Raw genomic sequence first — 26,009 nt, forward strand, 5'->3', positions numbered from 1 at the left:
TTCAGTTTCACAAAACTTTTCCACTGAATTTGTCCATAGATGGGTAACATTAGCCATATTATCAAAAGTGGATCGATACTTACGGAATCCATGTTGGCAGTCATTGATCAGATGGAGGGTTTAAAGATACCTTAGAAGTTGGCAGTTAATGGATTTCTCCATTACTATAGAAAGAGTAGAAGTGAGTGCAGTGGGATGATGATTGGATATGACGAATTTATCACCCATTTTAGGAACTGTGTAGTGTTCCTGTAGTTTTCTTCTGTAGACTGTAGAATTGTAGATTTGGTTTACCAAGATCAACAGTACAAGAGTTAGAATAAAAATAGGATACTGGTATATTGGCTTTATCTTTAGTTGCAGTGGCAATAAAATCATCAGTTTTAACAGATTTTAATGTAATACTATGTTTGATCCAAATAACTAATTTAAATTATATTATTGTATATTTATGCATTTCCACAAATGCAGCATTTTTCAAGTCTATGCCATATGAGTTTATTCCTAACTGTAATATAAATTTTATGGCATTCATATTGCTGTATTTTAATAATTGAAAACTGTAAATAAGAGAATTAATGTTATCAGTAGACAATTTGAATATATTTATAACATACCATAGGCATTAAAAATTATAATGCTTGCTACTTGGAAATGAAACTTCTATATAATATGATGTTAAAATGGTAACTTTGGAAATTATATCCTATTATATTAAGCATACATAAATTAAAATCTATAATTTTGATCCAGAGGTAGACATGTCTAGTCTGATTACCCACTAGAAACAGATGGAAAGGGATTTTGTTCAGAACTATAATGTATGTAATCAGGGAACACTTGGTATTTCTGCAGTTCTGTTTTATAATAAATAGTAGATATATGTACATAGTATGTTCAAAAAGTTCCCAGAATTGCATGCTGGCATTTAAATGGTTTGTGTTATGTCTGTAGGCACCTCCGTAGCCAGGTGAGCAGGAGCAGCAGTGCGTAGCACATGCTTCTTGATTAGACCAAATACGGAGGATGCGGAAAGGTTAGGGAATGACCACCGCATATCCCCGGAGCAGTATGGCCGTAGTTGCTAATGCTCCTAAAAATCAAATAACAACAAGCTATGTCTGTAAGGTTTCGTGGGGCATTGACATTGAATTTGGTGTGCACACATGCCAAGTGGGAACTGGCTCACCCACTTCCCTCATGTGTTTCAGGTGTGATACGTGTCACAGCTGATTGATTGTGGAATGTCTCTGTTTGAACTGCCTGCTAACATCAAGTTGTTTAAACTTTGGAAAAGTGATACCAAGACACTTGGGAGCATTGCAGGAAGTTTATGGAGATGATGCTTTGAAGAAAAGCAGTTTACAAGTTATTTAATCATTTTAAAAATGGACAGGAAACATTGGAAGATAAATCTTGTGATGAACCCTTCAATGTCATGAAACGATGAAAACGGCACAGAAGTGAAGGAATTCAATTGAAATGGTAGGAAATGACCGTTTAAATTGCTCGTGAAGTTGGATTGTCTGTGGACTCAGTATACACAAAATGCTGACTCAGTATTTAGGGATGTCATGTGTCTGCAAAGTTTGTTTCACACTTGCTGTCAGATGATCAAATGGACTGCAGGAAGGCCATTGCAAGTGATTTATTCAAAAATCCACGCAAGATTAGCATTTCTTAAGAAAAGTGGTCACTGGGGACGAGAGTTGGGTGTTTGACTATGACTGTGAGACCAAGGTGGAATCATTTGAATGGCACAGAAAAATATTCCTATAGGCCAAGAAGTCTCGTGCAACAAAATCTAACATCAAAGTCATGCTGATCGTTTTTTTCGATGATGAGGGTATAGTGCACCATGAATTTGTAACTAGTGGGAGAAGCATTACTTCCATTTACTACATTGAGGTTTTTACATCTTTGCATGAGAATGTGAAGCAAAAATAACCTTAAAAAATGGAAGGATGGATGGATCCTGCATCATAATAATGCACCCAGTCTTTTGCTACAGTGGATGACATCAAAGAAAATGCAGAAGCATCTCTACATGTGCTAAAAAACACAAACACGATTTATAAAATGTTTCAAAGCTAGGGAAGACAGATGGAGTTTGTGTGCATGTGTGCATGCACACTCATGCAGAAGGACGATACATTGAAGGTGATTAGGTTAGTAATCTCAACTGTTCACTCAAACTTTCGTAGAAACTTTTTGAATTGTACTTTGTATATATTGTAATTTAATTTTTGTGCTTTTTAATGAATGATTGCTTTGCTGTCACTAAGTAAAATTCAAGTATACTTTTTTTGTGGGTCTGTTTGGAGCTCGGTGGCTTTGTTATTAGAATCAATTTTTAATGGATAAATAACAAGGAATGAAAATACAGTCAGTTCTCGTATAGCACGATAGTTGCGTTCCTAGAAACCCTCGTGCAATGCAAAATCGTGCAATATAAACAACAAGCCCTACGGGAAAAATGGGGTTAGGTGCCGACCACCCAAGATTGAACACACATTTGTAACCAAAACATTACCAAACATAATAAATAATCATAATAAAATACTTACACATTTTATTATGACTATTACGTAATAAAATATTGCTAATGCTTTTACTTCTATCGTAAGCAAACTTGTTTTTTGTTTAATTTTCTATCCAAACAGATGACAGGCGTTCCATCTCTTCAAATTCTTTGTGTCTTAATCTAATGGATTTTAATTACACTTTGAGTTGTTCCTGCTATGGAAGTTGTTTTTATTTCCTCTGCATTCTTTCTAATTCTCGGCGTTGCCTCATTTAGGTCTGTAGCACGTGCAATATCACATGGTCTTTCATTTCGCTCAAAGCGTTTCACAATTTCATATTTTTTCTCTATTGACAGAGGTGGACTGGCCACAAGCCTCACCAGGGAAACCCCGGTGGGCCGGAGGCCGGTGTGATTTTGGCCATAAACCAGAGTATGACGGCACTATAAATTTTCCCGGGTAAGAATTTTTGACCAGTCCGCCTCTGTTTATCGATATTGCTTTTATTTTTCTCTCTGAATCTGCAGTATGTTCACCAGGACACTTCCTTTTCACACCTTTTAAGTATTTTACTCATTTTTATGGAATAAAGCACAATTAAAACGAGGAGGCACGCTTGATACACATAAACAAAACTGCGCGCGTGTAGCAACTGAATAAACAGCGTAAAGGCAGAAATACACTATTAACACCTCACATTTTACTAAAGCACATTCCTAGGAGTTACTACCATAAAACAATAAAAACAATTTCCAGTTGCGTTTCTGCTAGTGGAATCTGTTATAAACTGGTAGTAAACTCGATCCAATTGCATTTGCGATAATACCGATAGCTGGAATTGTGTTGGTTTTTATGTTATTATGGTGAAATGTGTTTCCCCTTCACTGATATAAAAACATAAATACATTTTCAGAATCTTCTCTTCATTCCTATCGTGTTGCGTTCGGTTGGGGTGATTCTGCGTTCGACTGCCATTTCTTGTAAACACAAAGGCGAATCGTGCATAAGCGAATTCGTTTCGTGTTATATAAGATATTGTTCCCCTATTTGTAATTGTCGTGTATGATCGAATTCGTGTAATGTAAACACATGTTATACGAGGACTGATTGTACTTATATTTCTTTGGAATTTTTCCAGCAGGGACCAGCAGCTCATTACTTCTTTGTATAAGGCACTGGTTAGGCTGCACCTTCAGTAATGCATACAGGTCTGGAAAACCCATTTTAAGAGGGATGTGAATATGTTGGAACACGTGCGGAAAAGAGTATATAAATTAGTGAGAGGAATAAAAGGGTTCTCTTACCAAGAAAGACTTCAGTTCTGAAAATTTTAGCATCAGGAAACTAGGCATATGTGAGAGGATCTTATTGAAGTGATTATTAGCATTAGTAGAGGAATATGGCAAGCTAATATAACATTGGCCAAAAAAAAAAAAAAAAATCCTTCCCATTTCACCCATTCATTCACTCCAAATGTTTTAGTTCTGCCTCGAACTTAGTTAAGTTGTTGACCTCGATTACAACAGATGGAAGTTTATTCCACCTATCAACCACCCGCTGGCTAAAGGCAAATTTACGCACATCTATTCTCAATTGTCTTTCCTCAGTTTGAATTTATCTCCCCTCAGCTGAGTAATATGAGCAAGAGGAAGAATCCCATCACCATTGAGCTTGCTCAAACCATTCGAAGCCTTATACACCTCAATTAGATCACCTTGCAGGTGCCTAGTCTCCAGATGCTGCAATTTGCAGAACTTAAGCCTTTCTTGGTAACAGCAACTCATTGTTCCACTCACCAATCTTGTTGCCCTTCACTGTTTTTCTGCTCATTTCAGCAGATTTATATCCTTCCTAAAATGAGGCCTCCAGACCTGTATGCAGTACTTAAGGTGTGGCCTGACCATTGCCTTATACAAGCGGACAATCGCTTCCTTATCCCTGCTATCAAAATTCCTGTATATCATTGACAAGACACCATGAGCTACTCTTGCAGACTGTCTGCACTGCTCAGAAAGCTTCATATCTGACTGCACAATTACCCCAGGTCCTTTTCATTCACCATTACCCTGAGTGTAGTACCACCCAGTTGGTGCTTTACTCTGGGGTTACTGCTATCCACATGCAGTACTCAGATAACATACATAAGGAAACAAATTGAAAAAGGATAGCTTCAGGACAGATGTGAGGAAATTTGCTTTAATGTGAGTAATTGATTGTTGGGACAAATGTTGTGGAAGACGTTGTGGAAATGGGTACTTTGAATAAATTTAAAGAAGGATTAGACCAATGTGGGATGGATAGATTAGGCAGACAGTTTTTTTTTTTTTTTGTGCTGAGTATAGTTATTAGTAAGGTTTAATGATGCAAAGAGGTGAACTTTTCTGCCTCAGCAAGAAAAAAAAAAAATAAAATAATAAATTAAAATAAAATAGGTTATTCATACTATTCCCATTTCCACACAATCATCCAATTCTGCTTAAAACTTAGTTAGACTCAGTGCCGCAACCATGTTAGGAGGCAATTTATTCCAGTATTTGACAGCCACTGCATGAGTTCCAGTGTTTGTGAGATTTTATATTTGTGTCCTCTCTGGTTCATGTCTCACCTATGAAGGAGAATGGACCTTCCTCATTCATTTTACTCAATCCCTTCAGTGCCTTATACACCACTATTAGATCTCTCCTTAGATGTCTAGTTGTCAAACTGGATATCTAAGGGGAGATCTAATTGACTTATAAGCCTGTTTTTCCTATATGCATCACTTTGCACTCTTTACCAATGGTCACCCTTCTCTGAACCCTCTCCAGAAGTTCTGTCTTTTTTTTTAAATTCAATCTCCAGACCTGAATACAGTATTTCAAATGCAGTTTTGCCATCGCTAAAGAAGGATAATGAGGTCCATCTCCCTGCCAGAAAGAATGGCTATATAAGTTATAGACAGGACGTATGGGTTCCTAGCTGGCTGTTTATGTCACATAGAAAATTTCAAGATTGAATCATAATACAAAGCGTTTTTTGAACCACTTTTAGTCCCTCCCCCAGCTTATATATGACTCCATTGTTTTTGGTCCCCATTTAGAACTGTATATTTAGAGGCATTTTAAACTTTATTTATCATTTTTTTCCAGACCATATATGTAACCCATCCAAATCTTTTTGAAGCAACATGGCCTGATGCTGTTAGTAAATGCAAAGAAGTAAATTTTTTCAAATATCGTATACGCCTACTTCCTTGTATCACTTGGCACCATCAATCATAATATTAATCTCACTATGAATAATAATGGAACTTTTTATTTAGTTCTTTGGATGAATTAAGGTGAGGTCTACACTAGTCTTCTGTAGATTTATGACTTATCATCTTATATAAACAGAATAAGCCATGCCCATCATTTAAATAAGCATTGGTACATTGCTCTCCTTAGGCTGGTTTAATTATTCTAAAGCAAGAATGAACAACATTGTTCATGGATAGTCTTGGTCAAGCTTGAAAGTGTAGTAGCATATACATTTGAGTGGGCTGTGGTTCAGGCATGCTTGACTGTGAAATACAGTTAATGATTGTTCATTGTCAAAATGACTAATTAAAAACTCTTGAACTAGTGAGCATGTTGGAGTATGAATATTGTTTTTTTTTTTTTTACTATGAACAGCTTTATGATTTTTATTGTTAATTTTAGTTTTTATTTTAATACAATAGTATTATATTTTTTAAAATAATAATAGTATTTTTTTCCCCAATAGTCTAAAATTTAAAAATTTTTCTATTAATTATTGAAAAATTGAAGAATAAGGTTTAGTATCTATAATTTAAATAGTTCATTTACACACGCACGCGCGTGCACACACACACACACACACACACACACACACACACACACACACACACACACACACACACACACACACACACACACACACACACACACACACACACACACACCTGTTTGTGTGTTTGCAATGTTCTGTGAGCTGTTAGTACCCACATGTGTACTAACAGCTCACATTGTTAACAATTTCATATTTGTGCTTCAGTGTGACCACCCTTGTAACAGACATAACCAAGGAGAGAAAATTGGGAATTAGAAAACAGGAATAGCCCAGTTTAAAAAATTTAGCATTTAATGAAAAGAAATGTGCAGCCTAATTTTCTTGCTTTCATAAGTCACTATCATAAGTGGAAAGTTAGCTGCTGTTCTCTTTATATTTAATATGAAATGGTAATCTTTCAAATGAGGAAATATAAAAAGTGTGTGTGGCTGTCTCATCACAATGCAGAAATCATTTGAGCAAATAGTGTACACATAAATAAAGATGAAGAAACAATGTTAACAGATTTTGCAAGAAAATTAAGGTAAGAGAAATGTTTTTTTTTTTTTTTTTTCCAGTTCTTCAGCTAAAGAAACTGTGGATTTTTGTTTCAAAATGCAGGAGATTGAAAATGGTGTCAAACTATTTTTTTTTTGGAATCTAGTGTTTGTAAAGAAGCCCAAAAATGGTGAACTTTTATACAAGTGTTTTATTGTATATCAACATTTTAATTTTAAAATGTTGACCAGGAAAGCTTGGGGACTACCAAAATTTGTTCTAAAATGCTATCTCAAAATTTTAAGCGTTTGTAAATGTGAGTACTGATATATAGCTGAAAGCCGTGCTAGTAATCATATATAATTTTTTTTTTTAATTCCAGAATTTTTATAAATGGAGTGCATTTACTTTATTTTCTTGCAAGATTTGGATAAAGAATACTTAGGTTTTTTACCTGTTTTTTTTATAATGGGGTAACTCATAATGGAAACCAAAGACACACAAACATCCTAGGTTGGATTTTAAGTTCAGTTGGGGGGGGGGGGAATGCAGGACTGGTTGTCCTTAAAGGGGAAAAAACAAGAATGAATAAAACTGCAATAAGATTTTTAAGAGGAAGAAATTTGTAGTAAAGTGAGAAAGATATCCCACGTGAAAATTTGTTGCAAACATCAACAGGATTGGCTTTGTTAGAATATTTGTATTTCAAACAGTAGTTCCCAAACTGAATGTCCATGATCCAAAATTTCAGTTATGATGATAATGATAACTACTTATTGTGTTGCAGTCTTCTTTTCCCTTGCTTCCAAAGATTAAATTTTTTTTCTGGAAGGGAGAATTTTTTCATCATTATTAACCATGCAACTTCACATCTGTGTTAGTTTGTTTAGGATAGTCATACTTGCTTCTTCTCAAGCATAAAATTTTAAGTTTTTAGTTTTAAAACCTGCTAGGATTTTTCTACATGAGATCCAATAGATTTCAGAGAAAGAGCAGGTTTGGTGCTCATATCCCATTTCATCTCCAATTTTAAAAACTGCCTCAAGTTTTGAAATCTGGAATGTAATTTATGATTTTAATGGCATCCTCAAGAACTGACTGAAATTCTAGCTTAATTACTTGGGTTGCTAGCTCTTCACAATGCATGTTCATCATGATTAATCTCCTAATCCAGGAGCAAAACCCAACTTTATTCCATCATGGCCAGAGCTCATTTGTTACCCAGAGCCAAGTGATTTAAGTCCACTCAAAGCACAAATCTTAAAAGAAGCTATCTACCAATTTGAATATATTCTGGCCCATTGTTGTGGCTGATAGTGGATTTCAGAAGAAAAATCCTTCAAGGATATCTTCTACATTGTATCATACGTGAACCATGACTTGAGGATCATCTCCAGTAAGGGGGGGGGGCAAAACAGAAATATTTTTCCTTTTCCCCCCACAGGCTAACAACAACTTATCTAAAATATTCTTGTATGTGAGGCTGTTTCAATGTAGTATGTAATACTCTTGTTGGAAAGTTGTACTATATTAGATTTTTTCACTAGTTCTTCACAAACAGACCCAGGCCCAGACCTTTTCAACATCATTTTAAAAGAAAACATGCTTTGTGTCATTTAGACAGCATTACTATATACTGCAACATGCATTCTTGAATAACTGTTGGTCCATTTCCCTCTTGTCAAAAATTTAATACTTCAGTTTTGTGATGTCCACATTTGTTTGTTTTCCTTTGGGTTGGCTACATGAAATCTTTTCTTTCTTCTGTGTTTCGCTGTGTTGAACTTTATCTGTGCACATAAGATACAGACATGTATGAGAGTATGATAAAACTAAATTAAAAAAAATTTTTTTTTTATATATATATATCAAGAATACTTATAGTTAAAGTAACTTATTTTATACTATAAAAATATTTATTATTTGAAGTCAAATTTTTTTTATGGTTTATCAGTCTCATATAATGAAGAAAATTGTAAATATAATTGTGTGCAAAATTATGCAGTAACAAAATTCTCATTATATACTTTCCAGTATTTTACTTTTTTTATAATATCCATTAAGACTTCACTAATTTTTATAATTTTTTCCAGTGTTATGTGGAAGTTATATTTTTTCTTTCAGCTTACTTTTGTACCCTATGTTAGAAAAGATCTACCATTTCTGTTATAGTTCATTCACCATCTTCATATAATATCATATTTTTGTGTACATTTAAGTATCACTAGATATGGTACTACACATATATGACTTAATACAATGTTTAATTTCCTGATTTTGGCATTGATTAGTCCTTTAGATATAACATTTTTTTCATCTTTTATAATCTTTAGCATCAAATATTTATGTAGTGATAGTTGTATATATACAGAGTGTTTCATAACGTGCGGGCCATACTTTCAGGATAAATTCAGTACCTGAAAACAGCGAAAAAAGTTTATATAAACATGTCTGATTCGGAACAGTTGCAGAGCTATGGTTGTTTCAATGGTAAAAAGTAATATAAATAAGATAAAGCAGACACATACCTGGTAAAATGTTTAATAATGCTAGGTGTATGTGCTGCTGCTTCTTTTTTTTTTTTTTTTTTTACCATTAAACTTCATACCCATTTTTAAAATTCACACAGTGATAGCTCTATAACGATATAACTGTTCAGAATTGAACGCATGTTTATGTGAACTCTTAATTGTTTCTGAGTCCTGAATTGATCCTGAAAGGAAAGTGTGTGTGTTATGAAACATCCTATATATGACTGAGAAGTATGTAGAATGATACCATCAAACAGATTTTAAAGTTAAAAAAAGAAAAAAAAAAAAAAAAGCTGAACCTAATAAAGAAAGGGGAGAAGAAATAACAATGAATGCTATAAATGATGCAGTAAAAAAAGGCATAGGCCTTTATTATAATAATAAGAGCAAAGGTCTTTCAAAAATAATAGCAAACAAATTTAAGAAGCCAACCACTTCTTACTTATAGTCCTGTGGGTAACAGAAATAATTGCCATGTTCAGAACTTGAAAATATGCCTGCTATGATTTTTTATATTTAATTAATATTTTATTTGCATGTGTTTGCGCATACACATTATTTAAATACTAAATTTAATATTCTGCAATTATTTCTTTCAGGTAGGTACAATCTGTAATTCTGTGAGCATATTTATCTCACATCCTGTTTCTGTTACATTGCTTTAACATTGCCTTTTTTTTTCATGGAATTTACAGTTATATAACTTTTTGAATGTCTTGCTACTACACATCCTCTGTCTACTTGGTCACCAAATGTAATCTGTGCACTTTGGGTGCCACATTTTCTTAGTCTAGTTATTTTTGTTATTCTCTTAATTTATCTAATATTTTTAAAGCTAAATACACACACAATCCCATAAAAACAAAGAACGCACCTTCTCTGATTGCAGGAAATTGTGTGTGACTGTGCAATATAAAAATATTTTGGGCCTGTAAAAGTGATCAGTGGTTAGTTAAGAGTTCATTTCAAACCAAACAGTAAGCACATAGAAAGAGCTAAAAGCTTTTTAGAGTTTTGAAGAGAATAACATTGCAACATTGCAGTAGCTAAACCCAGCCAAACATCTTTGGGTTGAATTGGAATGCAAAATTAGGAGAAGGCCAAGAAAGCCCTCTTTGTAGGGTGGCAACTGTTAAAACATTTGTGAGCTGTGCTTTCTGATAGAAAGTTATCCATGATATGTTGAAGAAGTCATTGGTGGACAAGCAGGCTATTAATTTCTTTGATTAAATACATATTTCTGTTCCTGATTATAAGTCTCCCATGTTATATAGTACCTAAGGTTTGCAACCTGCAGTTAACTTAAACACTTGGGGGGGAGGAGACTGCTCATAGAAGAGTTTACATCAAGGTTTCAAGCCTTATGTTTTTCTCCTTCTTAATTGGTTCCTCAATTTTATTTCCAATTTTTTAGGGCAATAGGGTAATTTTTTAGGGTAATGATTGTATAAACATATTAAATATTTATTTATAAATACTTCTCTAATAGTTATATTAGTGGTGGTTGATAGAATTTGAATGAACTTGGAGGGAAGACAAACTTGTATATGTAATACTTAATATGACATTTTGTAATTTTCTGCAGCCAACTTGCCACCTACTCTGGCAAAATCTCAGGTGAGCAGTGTCAGGAAACATTTAAAGGTAAGCTATAGTATGCACTTCACTTTTTATTATTATTTTTCTTATTTAAAGGTATAAGATTTGGTTTCGTGTGACATAAGCACTGGGAAAGCAAAAATGAGAGTAGCATTGTGTTATAGGCATAATGACTAATGAGTACGACGAACAATTGTAGAGAGAAATAGAATGGGGCAGTAAATCAGATTGTATTATAATTGGGTATTTTAACTTCCCAGATATGCACTAGAACTTGTTGGTTGGTCACTTACACAATAGCAAGACTTTTGTGGTTTTATTGGATGATTGTTTTCTGCAGCAGCATGTTCAAGAGGCAACCAGAGAGAGTAATACTCTTGATCTGGTTATCGGCATTGATTATTCGTGCATTAAGAATTTGCAGATAAAGGAACCACTAGGTGGCAATGATCACAGCGTTTTGATGTAGGATTTACTTAAAGATATAATTACCATCAGGGGTAAAAGGGAAGGGTTTTTGCTTTCGTAAAAGTGATTACAGTGGTCTCAGACAGTTTTTAATTCTGTACAGTGGGACCAACTGATGATGATACTGATAGCAAATTCTAAATGGGAAGCATTCACGGAATTAATAGTGGAAGGCTTTTCATACTGATTAAGAAATACTGTTCAAGGTTTAGCTCTAAATGGATGTCAGATGAACTAATGAGGCTTGTGGCAGAGAAGAAAAATGCATGGGATCCATATAAATTATCAGGAAACACAGAAGCGTATGGTAGATATAAACTAGTCTGTAATCAAGTCACAAAGGAGATTAGGCAAGCGAAGGCAGATTAAGAGAAATCTTTGGCAATGGATGCTAAGACAAACAGCAAGGACTTCTTTACTTATATAAACTCTAGAAGGAAGTGGTGAATCAGATTGGTCCACTTGATATCGATGGTTCGACTGTTGATGGTCCTGCTTAGATAGCTGACAAACTGAATGAGTATTTTGCATCTACATTTACACATGTGGAATTATTTAGGGAAGTGAAGGACAAAAGCTTATTAAACTCTATCAGGGAACTTTATGATTTTGTAATAAAGGAAGGCAAAGTAGGGGAGAAATTGTCGAAGTTAAACATAAGAAAGGCACCTGGAGTGGATGGGATCTATCCAGTTATATTAAAGGAGGTGGAAAGGAAGTATGCAAACCCTTAGCCATAATTATGAGAGCATCCTTGGACTCAGGGAAAGTGCCCATGGACTGGAGATGTGCAGATGTGACCAATTCACAAAGGGGATCAAAGGGTAACATACGTAATTACAGATCTGTTAGTTTAACTTCTGTTCTGAGGAAAATAATGGAGTTACTGGTTAAATAAGCACTGTAGGATCATCTAGACAAGACTGCAGTAATAATTCGGACACAGCATGGGTTAAGCGAAAGTCTTGTGTGACAAATTTGATTGAATACTATGATGTGGTTACAAAGGAACTGGATGCAAAAAATAATTTTGATTTCATATACTCGGATTCCAGGAAAGCTTTTGATACTGTTGCATATGGAAGACTATTGTACAAATTGGAGCAGAATGGTATTAAGGGTGTTGCTGCAATGGATAAAAGGATGGTTGAGTGGGAGAAGAAAGCGGGTGGTAATCAATGGGTGCTGCTCTTCGTGGACTAAATGTTATTAGTGGAGTTCCACAGGGTTCGGTGTTGGGTCCTCTGTTGTTTTGTATATTTATCAATGATATTGATGAAGGTATATCAGGCGTAGTGTCAAAGTTTGCAGATGATACAAAGTTTGGCAGGGTTGTTAATGACAGTAATGGCAGTGTGCTACTGCAACAGGATCTAGAAAATTTGGGCAGATGGGCTGAGAAGTGGCAACTGAAGTTTAACCTTGACAAATGCAAAGTACTGCATATGGGTAGAAATAACCCCAGAGAAACATACCAACTGTGTGGTACTACACATAAGGTGGTAGAATATGAAAAAGACCTGGGACTAATTGTGCAGTCAGATATGAAGTTATCTGAGGAATGCTGCCAGGGCAGGTCACACAATTCCAGCTATTGGTATTTTTGCAAATGCAATAACATCGAGTTTACTACCCGTTTATAATTGCTTGCAGTAACAGAAAAGCCCAATAAACTGGAAATTGCAAATTGTTTTTATTATTTTATGGTCGTGACCTCCAGAAATGTGCTTTAGAAAAATATCACAAAGGCATTCAAAATTGGTTCTTATAACAGAACATATGATAACAATGAAAGTGTAGTGCATTTTAGTGATTTGAATTGGTACAATTTGCACTATAAAAACGACCTTTTAGAGAGTTGTATAGCGAAAATTTCGAGGTCGTGGAACGTATTACCAAAAAAAACAATGTGTTATTGGCTTCACATTACAATATTTTCATGATACGATGGTGTCTCTGGAACAGATTAATATCGTAAAGCTGGGTACACTGTATTGTATAGCTACGCGCGTGGTTTGAAATGCAGTATTTATGAATGTGTAACGTTCATTTTTTGCAATTAATGTTCATATTTTCGATTTTGTTGATACTTGATAATTTGAAAAAAAAAAAAAAAAAAACACTCATAAATCCGGGAACTCGTAAAGCGAGAACTGCCCGTATATATAAAATGTAATTTAAAATTAAAGTTACAATTGATGGAAAAAGCAAATAAGCAAATAAACAAATGCACCAAAATGTGCAAAGCAGCACATTTTGAGAGAAAGTAAACAAATTTCCACAGATTTTTTATTGATGAAATTCAAAGTATAATTATAATAATTGAGTACAATTTTTTGGAACACAGGTCTACTAATGAGAAGAATGGAACTTTTTTTTGGGAAAATATTTTGTTTAGTTGGGGTTCAAAGTTCCCTATCATCAAAATTGATTTCAAATGTTCATCTGTTGATCTGTAATGAGATTTTACGTATTTTGTCTGCATTTACGATTTTTAGTGCGCCGAACAGTAGTGCGAAGCAATGAGATCACCACATATGATCTCTGTTACAAGTACTCAACTTTTCCATTGTAGTGCCAAAGTCCCTCGACGTAGGCACCTGTACGTGGTGAGGGGGATCTCCCAGTGATGCTGCTGCTGGTTTTCCAGATTAGCATCACTGAGATCTAATGCCCATACCTTGGTTCCAGGGTTACATCATTGGAATCCGGCGTGTGCAGCCGTGCGCCGCGACCCGTGGATTTCGGAAAGGGGGATCCTGGTGGTTGAGGGGCCCAGCCTTAATACACCACTTTGGCTCCTGCTTCGACAAGACGGGAGGTCCCGGACCGGCCCGACTGGGATCATTCGGCGGGTGGTTTTTTACTGCTAGGGTCAACTGCGTTCCAATAAGTCTCCCTCCCTATGGTCCTGGGACGGGATAAAGACTTATTGGTAATGTGGGTATGGTGCTCCTAAACGAACTCGGCATCCCATTCGTGTACGCAGTACCTGCTAGTTCACGAGCGGGCGTCCCCTCGTACGGCTCCGTGGTGGGTGAGGTACTTAGGCATCAGACACTTTCTCTTTACTCTTATGAGTAATTTAAATCCAATTTCTTCTGGGGCCCCAACAAGGCCCCTACCTAATCAATCAGATGAGAGTGAGAGCAATTCTGCAAAAAAGAACCAGAACTGAGGAAAAAAAAAACACCATCTATAACACCGCTTTTCCTCATTCTCCATTCTACCGGAGAGCAGTCATTTGGGAAGATGTCACCCTTCTTTATCCAGAAAGGATTAGAAAGGTTGGCAGGATCACCAAAATCCGTAAAACGGCTGTGTTCTGGCGATCTTTTAATCGAAGCCTCAAGTACAAAGCAAGCAGAAAGAATCCTGAATGCAACATCCATAGGGGCAATACTGATCAGTGTAACACCCCACAAAACTTTGAACTCTTCACGAGGTGTCATTTTAGAGTGAGATCTTCTTCATGTCTCTGAAGAAGAGATCTGCTCTGAACTAAAAGACCAAGGAGTGACGGCTGTCATGAGAATATCAATGCGGAAGGATGGGAATCTTGTCCCTACCCGAGTTCTCATCATAACATTTAACACCCCACGGCCTCCAAGTTCCATCAAGGCAGGGTACTTAAACTGCCCAGTGAGGTTTTACATCCCAAACCGACTGAGGTGTTTTAAATGCCAAAAATATGGCCACTCACAAACGGCTTGTCGTGATAACCCTGCCTGTGCTCGATGTGGTTCGAAAGATCATGAGAGCAAGGAATGTTCAGCTTCCAAACACCGATCTGTATAAATTGCCAAGGAGAGCACCCTGCCTACTCCAGAGTATGCCAGCGGTGGAAGGATGAAAAAGAGATCCAAAAACTAAAAACAGAGCTGAATATCTCCTATCCAGAGGCTAGAAAACGCATGCAACCAATAAATAGCGGGAAGCTTTCATATGCCCAGAAGGTTTCTGCAATGGTCAGGCCATGCCTTGAATACTGCGTACAGGTCTGGAGGCCTCATTTTAGGAAGGATGTAGATTTTTTCTTGAGCATATACAGAGAAGGCCATGTACAGAGAAGACAAGATTGGTGAGAGGAATAAAGGGATCCTCTTACCAAGAGAGGCTTAAGTTCTGAAATTGCACCGGCTGGAGACTAGGCACAGGCACCTTGTTATTGTTATTTGGTTTTTTTTTTTTTTAGGAGCATTAGCAACTAAGGCCATATTGCGCCGGGATATGCGGTGGTCATTCCCTGACCTTTCCACATCCTCCGTATTTGGTGGTGACGGGCTCGAACCCCGGTCTAATCAAGAAGCATGTGCTACGCACTGCTGCTCCTTCCCACCTGGCTACGGAGGTGCCCCCTAGCACAAGGAGGTACCGGATGAATCAGTCTTGGAACTCTTTGCGGAGGAAGAAATGGACACGGGACAGCGTCCATTCTTCCAAAAAAAGATAAATCCAAGACTGACAAAAGTAAGCCCTCAGCACCTTGGAAGCCGCCTGATGGACCCACCATGCCTAAATAATGGCTGAATTCCTACAGTGGAATTGTCGTGGATTCCGGCGAAATACTGATGAAATCAAGGCCCTCCTGCAAAAGCAAGAGCCAGTTTGCTTTTGCTTGCAGGAGACTTATCTAAAGGCAAAAGATGATCCCACCATGCATAACATCACAATTTTTCGTAAGGATAGAATTGCGGATAGTCCTGCTCACGGAAGAGTGGCTATCCTTGTGAACAACCAGATACTAGTTCAACTCTTGCTAATTACAACTAGCATAGAGGCTGTTGCAATTTGCCTTACAGTGGGATTTTTATTAACCGTCTGTTCTATTTATTTGCCACCTGGGACTGACATCTCCCAGGAAGAGCTTGATGATCTTGTAACGCAGTTGCCTCCCCCTTTCTTACTTCTCGGGGATTTTAATGGACATAACATCCTGTGGGGTAGTGCTAACATCAATGGAAGGGGACAAGTCATATAACGTATGCTAAATGACAATGACCTTTCCCTTCTAAATACTGGAACAAACACCTTCCACATGCCTACCCGTACTTTTTCTGCCATTGATCTCTCTATCTGCTCCCCTTCTCTACTCCCTTCTTTCACTTGGGAAGTGGATGAGAACCCATACGGAAGTGATCACTTCCCTGTGATAACCTTGTTACACAGTGGGAGACCATGTCTTCCTTTCAGGTTACCACGGTGGAAGATTGATCAGGCTGACTGGCCTGCCCTCCAACATCAGGCAAATTTTGACCTAAGTACAGTCAGTCAGGAGCCTATCAATGATGCAGTAACGTACATCACAGAAATCATTGTCCAAGCAGCTGTGAATGCTGTTCCAAAAACATCTGTCCGGTTTCCACAATTTCCCAACCTTGGTGGAATTCCCAATCCACAGCAGCAAAAAAGGCTCAAAACAAAGCTTGGGGGATATTCCGCAGATATCCTACCACAACTAATCTTATAGCCTTTAAACACACACGAGCCAAAGCACACTACATCCGTCGTCAGAGTCAAAAGGAATTGTGGATCAATTTTACTTCATCAATTACTCAGTCCACTAGTACTAAGTTGGTCTGGGATAAAATCCGGAAAATGAAGGGAAAATATACATCCCACCCTTCTTCAATCCTAGTTTATAATGGATGCACTATTGCAGATCCAATTGCAATAGCCAATTCTCTTGGGGAAACATTCTCTAACATCTCTGCAACATCATCGTATTTCCCAGAGTTCCTGGTCCTGAAAAATCAAATCGAAAAACAGGCACTTCATTTTAAGTCTAAGAGCCTTTATCCCTGCAACGAGGCATTTACTATACAGGAACTGAAAAGTGCCCTCACTCTTTCCAAAGAAAGTGCTGTTGGACCAGATGGCATCCATTATGAAATGATCAAGCATCTTTCAACAAAATCTATGGATTATCTGCTCCTTCTATATAACAGAATCTTTATTGAAGGGCAGTTTCCGGATTCCTGGCGCAAGTCAACCATTCTTGCCTTTGCTAAGCCAGGGAAGCATCCAAAAGTCACTAGAAATTATCGTCCTATTGCTCTGACTAGCTGTTTGTGCAAAATCCTGGAGAGAATGGTTAATTCTCGTTTAATAGTAGTAGTAGTAGTAGTAGTAGTAGTAGTAGTGGCATGTGATGCAAGAAAGCAAATGTTATGAGCTTATGCAGCATCAGCCAAAAAAAAAAATCACACCATTCCCTCCAAATGCCTGTCCAGTTCCTCCTTAAATTTATTCACCCTATCAACTTCCACAACGACAGATGGAAGTTTGTTCCAGTAATTAACCACCCGCTGGCTAAAGGCAAATTTCTGCATATCTAATCTACATCTGTCTTTTCTTAATTTGAATTTATGCCCCCTTAGGTTCGTAATCTGAACAAGTGGAAGGATCCCATCAGAATTCAGCGTGCTCAACCCATTCAAGGCCGGTATTTAGAATCAAATAACCTTTCTCCAACATCCAGTGCGGCTTCCGAAGGAACCGGTCCACTTTGGACCATCTTATTAGATTGGAAACATCCATCTGGGATGCTTTCCTAAAATGGGAACACTTGGTGTCAGTGTTCTTTGACATGGAGAAAGTGTATGACCCAACTTGGAGATTTGGCATCCTAAAAGATCTGCATAGCCTTGGTCTTAGGGGGCAACTCCCCATTTTTATTAAAAACTTTTTAGCCAATCGATCTTTCCAAGTTCGTGTGGGATCCTCATTCTCTCGTTCCTTTAGCCAAGAGGAGGGAGTACCACAGGGATCAGTTTTAAGTGTCACGCTTTTCGCCATCAAAGTAAATTCCATCACAGAACAACTTCCTCCAACCATAAACAGTGCCTTCTATGTTGATGACTTTAGCATATTTTGTCAGTCATGCAACATGAGGGTTATTGAAAGACAACTGCAAAAAGCCATTGATCGCCTTAATTCCTGGGCACTTGCTAATGGCTTCAGGTTCTCGCCGGAGAAGACTGTTTGCGTAAACTTTTGTCGTAAGCGTAACCTTCAACCTGAACTAAGGCTCAGACAAAATGCTATTCCAGTAGCGGCGGACACAGAATTTTTGGGACTCGTATTTGATAAAAAGTTGACCTTTCTGGAAATATTCTTTAAACTCATTTTTGTAGTAAAAAAATCAGAAATTAAATTTTGGTCCCATATCTGGGGACCCTAGATTGCAGGTGTGACGTAGACATATGGCAACATATGAAATATAAACACCTTGGCGCAGGGCAGAGCGCATTGCCGTGTACAGACCAACCCTATGCAACCACCCTATCCTGTAATGTATTTTCTACGGGACCTTAGAGTCTCATTCCGCCCCCTATTCTGCTGATGAGGGCCGAAGGACTTCCAGCGGCGAAATCAGCGCGGGAGTAAATGATATCTACTACTTCTAAACAGTAATCAGAGCAAATGTATAACTGAATTTTATTGTTTTTATTTCAAAATAGAAACCATCTCCGTGAAACGGGCCATTATAGTCGTTAATCTTAAAATCCTATATCACATTACATGGTTAGAAGAATAAAATTCAGTTATATTTGCTTTGGTTATTGTTGATAAGTAGTAGATACCATTTACTACCGCACTGATTTCGTCGCTGGAGGTCCTTCGGCCCGAATGGGATTTTGAGATTGACAACTATAGCGGTCCGTGTCATCCCCGTGGTACAGACAGTACATATGGCTGATCGCTGATATTAGCATAGTGTGTGCCAACAAGTGTATTGTGTATTATTGTATTAACAATAAGCGTATAAGTTACAAACGTTGTTTAATAAATAAAGAGAAAATTCGAGGTAGGTATTAATACTAGTATTTTGTTCGTTTTGTTGTTAAAATATTTATTTTATATTTTATACTAATTCTAACACATCATTTGGTGCGGGCTCTTTCCCGCGATAATGTACAATTAATTTAAGCAAATTTTCTTTCATTTTATTTTCTGTAATTGGGGTAGAATACTGAATTTCTATTTTACATTGTACATTCAAATATTATTTTACTTAATTATGAAAAACGATTAGATGAATAAAGTAAAAAATAATAAATTTTACAATATACAAATATAAAAATAATATTTTAAGGTGATGAAAAGAACGGACGAATCTGGGTTTCAGAAAAGAAAGAAGCAGAAAATTAGAGAGGAGGAATTAAAAAAGAAACAAACCTTATTACAGGATTTTGTAGCAATAAAAAATCGAGAAAATGACAGCAGCAAAACAGAAGAAAATAGGATAGAAAATGAACCTTCCAACTCTTCAGTATCAGCCGGCGTTATTATTGATCAAATTGAAAACAATACCAACAATGCAACTGTTTACAATATTAATGATAACAATGATAAAAATATTAATATAAATATCAATGATAATAATGATAAAAATACGAATGCAATGCATACAAATAATATCAAACATAAAACATACACTAAAGATATAGCTTTATGGCCAAACCCCATCACAAATGATTTTATTGAGTTTTGCTTTTGCGAAAAACTGCAAAATTTTGGAAACATTAATAAAAATTCAAATCGAAATTTTAATTGTGATGGAAAAATCATTACAAGAAAATTAGACGAATCCCATTTCTATTTAAGTAGATCTAACGGTACCACAGAAAAAAAGAGTGGTTAATATTTTCAGAAACCACAAAATCTGTGTACTGTTTTATTTGCAAATTGTTTTCAGTTAAATAAAAAAAATGATTAATTACTGGATGTAATGATTGGAAACATATTGTTGATATTTTTAAACTGCATGATGAGTCTAAAGAACATAAGGAAAATATGTGTGTGTACGTAAAGCACTTGAAAAGTGTAGGAAGAATTGATTTAGAAAAACATGAAAAACAAACAAATTATTGGTGTGAGGTTCTAAAAAGAGTTGTTGCGACTGTGAAACTGTTAGCTTCATTAGGATTGGGATTTCGAGGGCATGATAGTAGTGCAGGAAATTTTATGAGTTGCTTAGAATACTTAGCTAATTTTGATATGTTTTTGAAAACTCACTTAGAAACTTATGGTAAATGTGGTAAAGGGCAGATGAATTATCTTTCTAATACTACGTGTGATGAATTCATACATTTAATGGCCACTAACATAAGAAATACAATTATTAATGAAATCAAACAGGCTAAATACTTTTCACTTATTGTTGACTCTACTCCCGACATAAGTCACAGATCAGTTATCATTTATTATACGATATTTAGATAAAGAAAATAAAATTCAGGAACGTTTCTTGTCTTTCCTACATACTGAAAAGCAAGATGCTAGCCACTTGGAAAATATTATAACTTCAAAATTAACGGAATATGGTTTAGATATCCAAAACTGTCGAGGGCAATCTTACGACAATGCAGCCAACATGTCCGGGATATACAACGGGTTACAAGCGAAGATTAAGAGCCATAGTAAAACTGCATTTTATGTCTCTTGTGCAGCTCATAGCCTAAATTTAGTGGGAAATTCTGCTGCAGAAGCTTGTCCAAAAGAACTCCATTTCTTCGATTTTATTCAAATTTATTTGTATTTTTCTCTTCTTCTACAAAGAGATGGGATATTTTAATGAAAGCAACTACAAAAGGAAATGTAACATTAAAAAAAAAATTGTTCTATAAGATGGTCCTCAAGAGCAGATGCAATTTTAGTTGTTAAGATGAATTTTTTGGCCATAAAAGAATCTTTATTTAAAATTTTTGAAGATTGTAATGAAAAACCTGTAACAAAATTAGAAGAAAAAAGCTATACGAAACTTTGAAGATTTTGAAACAACACTTTTACTTTTCATATGGAATGCAATTCTACAAAGATTGAATGCAACTAGTAAAAGTCTTCAAAATAAAAATTCTGATTAACACAATGCCGTAAATCTTTTAAAATCGTTATCTTTGTACATATCAGAAGACATTCGAAACAATAATGAATTTTTTGATACTATAGAGTGAGAATGTTTTGCATTAACAAACAATACAAATTATGAGTCAGACAAAGGGAGAAAACGCAAAAGAAAATTACATTTTGATGAGAAAAGGGATGGAAATAAGGATGTTCAATTGGCAGGCAAACTAGGATTTATAGTGAATTGTTTGAATGTTATCAGACATTCAAAGACGTGTTGAGGCTTATCAAAATATTTTAAATTATTTTGCCATATTAATAAATATCAACTTAAAAGAAATTTTGCCAAATAAGTATACTGAATGTATTTTAAATTTAATAAATACGTATTCAAACGACATTGACGTTAGTATTTTTAAGGAAGAACTTACCCATTTTGTACATTTTACAAAAAAATGAAAATTTAAATTCTCCTTTATTAATGTATAAAGCGATTCAAGAAGGGCTAGTTTCTACGTTTCCTAATGTGGACATAATTTTAAAAATATATTTAACCATACCTGTTTCTAACACATCGGCAGAGCATTCTTTCAATGTACTTAAAAGAATTAAAAATTACATTAGAAATTCTTTAGGCCAAGAAAAATTATGCAATTTTCAATATTATGCATTTAAAATGACATTACTAGTGGGGTTGATTATAATGAGCTGATTGATAATTTTGCAGCTCAAAAAGCACGGAAAGTGAACATGTAATAATGTTCTTAAAATTTTCATTCTAATTACGACTTTTATTAGGTAATTTGTTATGTTCCATTAAGAATTATTTTTAATTTATAGAAAGTTTGTTTTGTTATATTAAATATATATTATTCTAATTCTCGTTTAATTAATCTAGTTTATTATTTAATGCAATAAAAGTACTTAAATACTAATTGAGTTAATTTATTACCTTTTCTTGTGAATTATCTATATATAAAAGTTCTTTATAAATGTCATGCATGTAATTTTGTTTTATTTTTAATAAAATTATATCTACAATTATTATTATTTAGCTTTTTGCATGAGTAAGAGTATACTGGAGGCATGGGATTTCCCCCCAAAGAAAAATTCAACACTATACATGGGGTCCCAAAATTCAAATTTGCCCTGGGCCCCATGAAGTCATAACACGCGCTGCATGGACCATACAAAAACAGGCAAAGGGCCGGATTTGGCCTGCGGGCTGTAGTTTGCCGGGCCCTGATCTTGGTCATGAAACATTTTTTTTTCACGAATAATGATAGTGCTAACATGAGCATATTTTGTCTAACCATCTGGTATTCTGTTGAATCCTGACAGAATATGGTTGACAGTCATTGCACATTATCAGTATGATTTAGGTGTATGTTAGTAAGCTGCAGTTTCAAAAAATGATATTATTAAAATGATGTGCTGTGCTGTGAGATTATAACCCCCAACAAACTTCATCAACAAATTTAATATAATCTAGGATCAAATCACTTTATGATAGACTCTCCATAATAAAATACCATTCACTATACAACCTGTAGTAAGTGCTGGTCATTGTGGTTGATCACGTTTGCAAACTGAAATTTAATTGTATTAAACGGCTATTCTAATAAGCAAAAATAGGAGAAATATTATCCACAGGCTATAAAAGTAAAGATATAGAGCACAAATTTACACTTTACTTCCTCCAATTAACAAAATTAAATGATGCGTTAAAATCATAAAAATATTTCCCACATCATCATCAGCCATTTTCAATCCACTGCAGGATGAAGGCCTCTCCAGCAACTTTCCAGTTCCTTCTGTTTTGAGCACTGGCCATCCATTTACTACCCAAAAACTCATGAATTTCATCTATCCATCTCTGCCTTTGTCTTCCAGGTTTTCTTCTAGCTCCTCTTGGGTACCATTCTGTTATTTTCTTAGTCCATCTGTCATCATGTCTTTGAGCTATGTCCTGCCCAAGACCATTTTAGTTCTTTAGTTTTGATAAGAATGTCCTTTACTTGAGTTTGCTGCCTAATCCATGTGTTTCTCTTCTTATCTAACAGTCTGATTCCCAATATAATTCGTTCCATTCTTCGCTGTGTAGTTCTCAGCTTCTCTTCCATTCTTTTGGTGAGTGCCCAAGTTTCACCCCTCGACGTGGGCACCTGTACGTGGTGAGGGGACCTCCCAGTGAGGCTGCTGGATTTCCAGACTAGCATCACTGGGATCCAATGCCCACAGCCCAGGTTCCAGGCTTACATCAATGGAATCCGGCGTGTTTGCTGTGCAGTGCGACCCGTGGAAATTCGGAAAGGGGGATCCTGGTGGTTGAGGGGGCCCAGCTTCAATACACCACTTTGACCCCTGCTTCGACAAGACGGGAGGTCCTGAAAGGCCCGGCTAGGATCAATCGGCTAGTAGGCTCGCCTGCGAGGGTCAACCGTGTCAATGCCATGCCCCTATCCTCATGGTCCGAAGGACAGGATTCAGGCTTGCGGCGGTGCGGGTATGGTGTCTGGGTAGCCCTGGCATTCCACTCCCGAGCGCATTTATTGCATGCCGGGTAGTGGATGTCCCTTTGGGCTCCATGGTGGGTGGGGAGCCCGGGCACTGAACCACTTAAAAAAACTACATGAATCATGATAAATTAATTTCTTCTGGGGCCCCAACCCGGTCCCTAACTGAAAATTTTACCGTAGACCAAGAGAACATCACTTCTGCAAAAAGACAGAAAAAAGGAGGTTATATCAGGTCCTACACCTCGGTTCCTGATAATTCACTCAACTAGTGAGAAGCCTATAGGAAAAATGTCACCCTTCTTTATCCAGAAGGGTTTGGAAGGCTTTCCCAAGTCTGTCAAATGGCTTCGTTTGGGCGACATACTTGTAGAAACCAGAAGTGATATACACTCAGAACAGCTCCTCCGTGCTACATCTATCGGGGGAATGCCTGTCACTGTAACCCCCACAAGACACTGAACTCATCCCGTGGTGTTATCGCGGAATGGGATCTGATGGGATCGGATGTAACTGAAGAGGAAATCTGTTCAGAGTTAAAACCACAGGGAGTGACAGCTGTTAAACGTATATCCATGCGTAGGGATGGAAAATTAGTTCCCACTAGAAATATCATCTTAACATTCAATTCACCAACTTTTCCTCATGAAATCAAAGCTGGCTATATTAACTGCCCAGTGCGTCCGTATATCCCAAATCCGTTACGTTGCTTCAAGTGCCAGAAATATGGACACTCACAGATGGTTTGTCGTGGAACCCTTGTATGTGCTCTGTGTGGCGCAAAGAAGAACCACGAAACAACATCATGTTCAGCTGCACAACCAACCTGCACATTAACTGCCATGAAGAACACCCGGCCTACTCAAGGGCATGCCAGAGGTGGAAACAAGAAAAAGAAATTCAGTGACTTAAGGCAGAGCTGAACATAGCTTATCAAAAGGCAAGGAAAACGGTGAAACCTATAAATATAAATAAACCAATCTATGCTCAGAAGGTAGCAGGGAAATGTTCCATCGGAACTCAGACCGAAATGACCATACCACCAAAGGAGTCATTCACTCCTATTGCTTGCTACCTGTTAAGTTCAATAAAACCCACACAAAAGGACCAATCAGCTGCCACTCCAATATCTGTACCTCCTAGTGCCCCACCGGGTTAGAAAATCAGTTTCTGAAGAAAAGAATAAAAAATCAGACGTACATTCTAGTTCTCAGGAAAAAATGGATGTTGAGGAGAAGGAGGTACAAGAAGAAGCAGTCTTGGAACTCTTTACTGAGGAGGATATGGACACGGGGCAGCGTCCATACTTCCCCAGGAAGGATAAATCTAAGACTGACAAAAATAAGCCCTCAGCACCCCGGAAGCCACCTGAAGGAACCACCAAGCCAAAATAATGGCTAAATTCCTACAATGGAATTGTCGTGGATTCCGGCAAAATGCAGAAGACATCAAGGCACTCCTGCAAAAGCACAAACCATCTTGTTTTTGCACACAGGAGACTTACCTAAGGGCAAATGATGACTCCAGGATGCATAACGTTACTATCATTCGCAAGGATAGAACTGGGGATGGCCCCGCTCATGGAGGAGTTGCAATCCTTGTGGGCAACCATACCCCATTTGCGACTTACTACCAGCATAGAGGCAGTAGCAACTCGAATAACAGTGGGGTTTTTATTAGTTAGTTAGTTATTTGGTTTTTAGGAGCATTAGCAACTAAGGCCATATTGCTCCGGGATATGCGGTGGTCATTCTCTGACCTTTCCACATTCTCCGTATTTGGTGGTGACGGGCTCGAACCCTGGTCTAATCAAGAAGCGTGTGCTATGCACTGCTGCTCCTTCCCACCTGGCTATGGAGGCGCCTGGGTTTTTATTAACCATTTGCTCTATATATTTGCCACCTGGTACTGACATCTGCCAGAAAGACCTTGATGATCTCATAATGCAGTTGCCTCCCCCTTTCTTACTTCTTGGGGACTTTAATGGACATAACGCCCTGGGGGGTAGTGCTAGCATTAATAGAAGGGGACGAGTCATAGAGCGTATGCTCACTGACAATGACCTCTGCCTTCTTAATGTGGGAACAAACACCTTTTTCCACATGCCTACCCGCACATTTTCTGCCATTGATCTTTCTATCAGCTCGCCTTCTCTTGTCTCGTCACTTACTTGGGAGGTAGAAGGGAACCTGTATGGAAGTGATCACTTC

General features: G+C 37.0%; 1 protein-coding gene across 1 annotated transcript in view; it reads left to right on the forward strand.

The window, feature by feature from the left end:
• The window catches only part of Sym (symplekin scaffold protein), a 662,620-nt gene that overhangs the window by 140,282 nt on the left and 496,329 nt on the right, over positions 1–26,009 (forward strand). Inside the window, exon 9 of the mRNA XM_090376545.1 lies at positions 10,950–11,008. Within this exon, the coding sequence (XP_090232671.1) occupies positions 10,950–11,008 (59 nt within the window). The remainder of the gene's footprint in view (positions 1–10,949; positions 11,009–26,009) is intronic.

Source organism: Mastigoproctus giganteus, chromosome 6 (assembly GCF_048544385.1).
Source record: "Mastigoproctus giganteus isolate SK-2022 chromosome 6, ASM4854438v1, whole genome shotgun sequence".
Taxonomy (NCBI): Eukaryota; Metazoa; Arthropoda; class Arachnida; order Uropygi; family Thelyphonidae; genus Mastigoproctus; species Mastigoproctus giganteus.